General features: G+C 64.7%; 1 protein-coding gene across 1 annotated transcript in view; it reads left to right on the forward strand.

The window, feature by feature from the left end:
- The window catches only part of GBA2 (glucosylceramidase beta 2), a 56,526-nt gene extending 51,756 nt beyond the window's left edge, over positions 1–4,770 (forward strand). The window contains exons 8-11 of the mRNA XM_029912992.1: positions 252–394; positions 630–745; positions 3,069–3,260; positions 3,340–4,770. Of these exons, the coding sequence (XP_029768852.1) occupies positions 252–394; positions 630–745; positions 3,069–3,260; positions 3,340–3,576 (688 nt within the window). The 3' untranslated portion in view covers positions 3,577–4,770. The remainder of the gene's footprint in view (positions 1–251; positions 395–629; positions 746–3,068; positions 3,261–3,339) is intronic.
- The last annotated feature ends 261 nt before the right edge of the window (positions 4,771–5,031 follow it).

The raw sequence follows: 5,031 nt of genomic DNA on the forward strand, positions 1-5,031 counted from the left end.
GCGCAGCCCCGGGGGGGAGGGGGACAAGCGCTGTGAGGCTCAGGGGCTGGAGGGGGGCCCCCCCCGGGGGGGGAGGGGGACGAGCGCTGTGAGGCTCGGGGACTGGTCAGGTAGACAGGAATTGCAGCCCATCTCTGTCTAGGGCCGTGTAATGTGCCCGTGATGTAGCGCCAGGGCTGAGGCTGACGTGGCGGATACGTCTGCACTGGCGGCAGCGGCTCGTGCCCAAACCCATCTCTTTTGCTTTGCAGCGCGTACTGCGGCAGCCTGTGGCTGGCAGCCGTCTGTGTGATGTGCAAGGTGGCGGGGATTGTGGGTGACAGCGAGGTCCTACAGAAATACAGCGCCATCCGAAGGAAGGGCACGGAGGCGTTTGAGCGGCTGCTGTGGAACGGTGCGTATGGCAGGGTGCCGGGGCCCCGTGGGGGGCGCTGCGCTGACCCGCCCTCGGCCTAGGGTGCGGGCCCCCGCTCTGGGACACGGGGTGTCTGCCTCAGGCAGCGAGTGACTCCCGCCCTGTGGGGCGCCGCGTGGTGTCCCCGTAGGCAGGGCGCAGTGTAAGAGGAGAGGCCGCCGGTGTCAGAGGCGGGGGCGTGACTGTCTAGCTGACTCTCTCGTCCCCACTGCAGGGAAATACTACAACTACGACAGCAGCGGGGGCCCCTTCTCCAGCACCGTCATGTCCGACCAGTGCGCCGGGCAGTGGTTCCTCCGGGCCAGCGGCCTAGACCAGGGCGAGTTCCAGGTGAGCAAAGGTTTGTTGCCACCCAGGGTGGCAGGGGTGGATTGGGAAGGCAAATCTACACATGGCACAAGGATTAGGGGAGTGGCAAGTGATGAGGACGATCTGAGCAATCTGGATTGCGTGGGAAGCTGGGCCCATTCAAACACAATGTGGCAAATGCAAAGTCGTATTGTCACACTGTCTGGGGGATGTAGGAGCGTGGGCACCTTACTCGGGGCAGAGTGCCAGAAATAGGGCGTAAAACCCCAGACTGGCGGTGAGCACTGTCCTTAGATTTCACCAGCCAAGCAACAAGTGCAAAGCCCTGATGCCAAATCAAGGAGTCATAGAATCGTAGGGACTTTGAGAGGTCTCTAGTCCAGTCCCCTGCACTCAAGGCAGGACTAAGTAATATCTAGACCATTTAAGCAATGGGCTTAAATTGCAGCAAGGGAGGTTTAGGTTGGACATTAGGAAAAAGTTCCTAACTGTCAGGATGGTTAAGCACTGGAATAAATTGCCTAGGGAGGTGGTGGAATCTCCATCATTGGGGATTTTGAAGAGCAGGTTGGACAAACACCTGTCAGGGATGGTCTAGATCAGTGGTCACCAACCAGTCGATGGCCATCTCCGGCAGTACAGTGGGGCTGCTGCTAAGACAGACAGGCTCCCTGCCTGCCCTAGCCCCACACCGCTCCCAGAAGTGTCTAGCGCGGCCCCAGGGGTGGGGGGGGGGCAGGAGTAGCCCTCCGCGCGCTGCTCCTGCCTGCAAGCACCGCCCCTGCAGCTCCCATTGGCCGGGAATGGGGACTGTGGCCAATGGGAGCTGCGGGGGCAGTGCCTGCAGAGAGGGGCAGCGCGCGGAGCCACCCACCCCCCACAGGGGCGAGTTGGCCCCTTCTGGGAGCGGCGTGAGGCCGGGGTAGGCAGGGAGACGGCCTTAGCAGCAGCCCCACTGCACCGCCGACCGGGAGCCGCCGAAGATAAGTGCTGCCTGGCGGGAAGCTGCACCCCAACCCCCAGCCTCTACCCTCTCCTGGAGCTAGTACCCCATACCCCCTCCTGCACCCCGAACCCCACCCCTGATCTCCTCCCAGAGCCAGAACCCCCACCCCCTCCTGCACCCCAGCACTCTGCCCCAGCCCAGAGCCCCCTCCTGCACCCAAACTCCCTCCAAGAGCTTGCACCCCTCACCTCCTCCTGCACCCCACCCCCCTGCCCCAGGCTCAGTCTGGAGCCCCCTCCCACACTGCGAACCCCTCGGCCCCAGCCCAGAGCCCGCACCCCCTCCCAAACCCCAACCCCTGCCCCAGCCCGGTGAAAGTGAGTGAGGGTGGGGGAGAGTGAGTGACGGGGGCGGATGGAGTGAGTGGGGCAGGGCTTTGGGGAAGGGCCAGGGTAGATCCTGGGTTGCACTTAAATTCAGAAAGTGAACTTGGGCATACAAAGGCTGGAGACCACTGGTCTAGATAATACTTTGTCTTGCCATGAGTGCCGGGGACTGGACGAGAGACCCCTCGAGGTCCCTCCCAGTCACATGATGCTCTGAGCTGCTCCTGCGCTGCTGTGGCACACAAGGCTAATGTGATGTGTACACGGGGCAGCAGGGAGGCGATTTTACCGCTGCACAGCGCACTGGTGTGACTGATACTGGATCCCGCAGGCACTTGTTGGAAAGAGGTGTTGAACAACTGGAGAGGGTGGGGGGAAGCCACCCCGATGGTGTGAGGGCGGGGGAGTGTCGGATGGAGAGAGGCTGAACGCACTCAGATTGAGCGGGGACTTGGTGGTGGTGTACAAGGTCAGCCTGGGGAGACGATCCCGGGCACTGCCAGGCTCTGTAATCCAGCAGGGACAGGCAGGACGAGAACCACTGGCTGGGAGCTGAAGCCAGAGAGTTTGCGCAGCGAGGGGGTGGCGGCGTGGGTAAGGCTGCCGGTGGGGGGTTGAGTCTCGCCCCCCCCAGTTCAGCCAGCTGCAGAATGGGAACCTGACCCGGCAGAGGCAGCAGGCGTGGGGCTGGCCACCTTGCTCCCTGCTGTGCCGTTGGCTCTGCAACAGGCACCGGAGCCGCTGACTCGGGAACGTTGGCGCAGACTCGCAATGGCAGTGGTGGGTTCGCCGCCTTGGTGTCTTCCCATCCGGCCTGCTGCCTTTTCGCTCGGTGTTTTGCTGGGCTCGGACCAGGGGTCTCTGCTGTACAGAAAGCAGATGATGTACTGGCCCTATCTGCCTTAAACAGACTCTGCCACCGCTGTCTCCGAGTGCAGGACCGGCCCCCGGGCCCTGGGTTCAGGGTGGGGCCCTGTGTGGCCGAGAGGCCTGAGGGTGTCTCTCTCCGCAGGTTTTCCCCAGGAGCCATGTTCTCAGCGCGCTGAAGACGATCTTTGAGCTGAACGTCATGGGCTTTGCCAATGGGACGATGGGAGCCGTGAACGGCATGAGGCCCGATGGGAGCCTGGACACTTCCAGCGTGCAGTCCAGCGAGGCCTGGGTTGGGGTCGTGTACGCCCTGGCAGCCACCATGATCCAGGAGGTGGGTGTGGCACGGCGCCCCTTGGCACGAGCAGGCGGTGCCAGGGGACGGGCCTGACTCTCTTCTCCCTCTGCTGCAGGGCCTGGTGCAGGAGGGCTTCCACACAGCGGAGGGCTGCTACCGGACCGTGTGGGAGCGGCTGGGCATGGCCTTCCAGACACCAGAGGCCTATTGCCAAAGGAAGGTCTTCCGCTCTCTGGCCTACATGCGCCCCCTCAGCATCTGGAGCATGCAGCTGGCCCTGGAGAACAGCGGCTGCCAGGCGCCTGCCGCAGCAGCGCCGCGCCCGGTGCAGGAGAACTCCCTCCAGCCGTGAGGGAAGGAACCTGGGCGCATGAGCCAGAGGGAGCCGCTGGGCCCCCGCTGCAGGCCAGGGACTGTGTGGAGGCCGCTTGCCCCTTTTTAAAACCTGATTTTAATTGCTGTATCTTCCCTCCTCTCTGCACCTAGCCTGTGCCTCCCCCCAACGCGCGCACCCCTCCCCCTCGGAGCAGCAGGGCCCCGTGCTCCACAGCCTGGCTGACCCCTCAGCCCTGGGGCCCCCAGCCACAAGAGAGCCTGGCTGCCTGAGCGGGGAGAGCAGCCCAGAGAGAATGAGAAGGGAGGAGCGGCGGGGGGGGCTGTGCCCAGGGTCCTTCCCCTCCCCCATGGCTCCGGGGCTCGGACGTGCACGGGCAAGTCCCCGCGGGAGGTGGGGTATCCCTATGGCCAACAGGTCTCACAGCCTCCCCCCGCGCCTGTCCTGCCTGCGGCCCCACCCAGACCCGCATGGCTGGGAGCCGCAGAGGGCGTGCAGGGGGGAGCACGTGTGTGGTGCACACCGTGCTGGCACTTAGCTGGCACTGTTGCGGAGGGCGTGTGCACAGGCTGCTGGGTGGGCAACCCAGGATCTACCCTGGCCCTGCCCCTGACGTTCACCTGCCCTTGCTGGCTGAGCTGCTCACCCGACACGGTGCATTTTGTCACCACCTGTAATCGCTGCACCCGCGTGTGGGGCGTGGCGGAGCAGCATCCGCTGCCGGGCACAGACGGGCCGTGGGTGAGGGCCTGGTACGTGCTGAGCCCTCACTGCAGGGAGAACCACACGGGACAGAAGCTTGGCAGGGGTCCCCCCTCTCTCCCCTTTCAGCAGCACGGCCCCCAGGAGAGGCGCAGGGGAGCCGAAGACGTGGGCACTGCTGTGAGTGAGGGTGCCATTGCCCCTCCCTGGCCCAAGGGGCTGCCCAGCTGGGCTGGGTCCCTTCAGGGTGCCTGGTCCAGGCAGGGGCCACTGTGGTAACCCGTGGCCAGGCCAGTTCCCCAGCATGATCCAGCCCTGGCCCGGGGCCCGCTGCCTGGCCTCCGACAATCCTCATCCCAAACTCTTGGACGGGCGGTGTCTGTCCCCGGCCCTGCATGGCCACTGCACACGATCACAGCTGGCGCTGGGCCATGGGGCCCAGGGGAGCTGTTTTTAAATGCTGAATAATTTTAATTTAAAATCATCATAATAAAATATCATCTGCCTGTGGGCCTGTCCCTCTGCCTGGGGCTGTACCCCCTCCGGCCCCACCCCGGGGCCTGTCCCTCTGCCTGGGGCTGTATCCCCTCCGGCCCCACCCGGGGGCCTGTCCCTCTGCCTGGGGCTGTATCCCCTCCAGCCCCACGCATGGGTCTGTCCCTCTGCCTGGGGCTGTACCCCCTCCGGCCCCACGCATGGGTCTGTCCCTCTGTCTGGGGCTGTACCCCCTCCGGCCCTGTGCCGGTGCCTGTCCCTCTGCCTGGGGCTGTA

Source organism: Terrapene carolina, unplaced genomic scaffold, assembly GCF_002925995.2.
Source record: "Terrapene carolina triunguis isolate 2854851 unplaced genomic scaffold, T_m_triunguis-2.0 Scaffold408, whole genome shotgun sequence".
NCBI classification, from domain to species: Eukaryota; Metazoa; Chordata; order Testudines; family Emydidae; genus Terrapene; species Terrapene triunguis.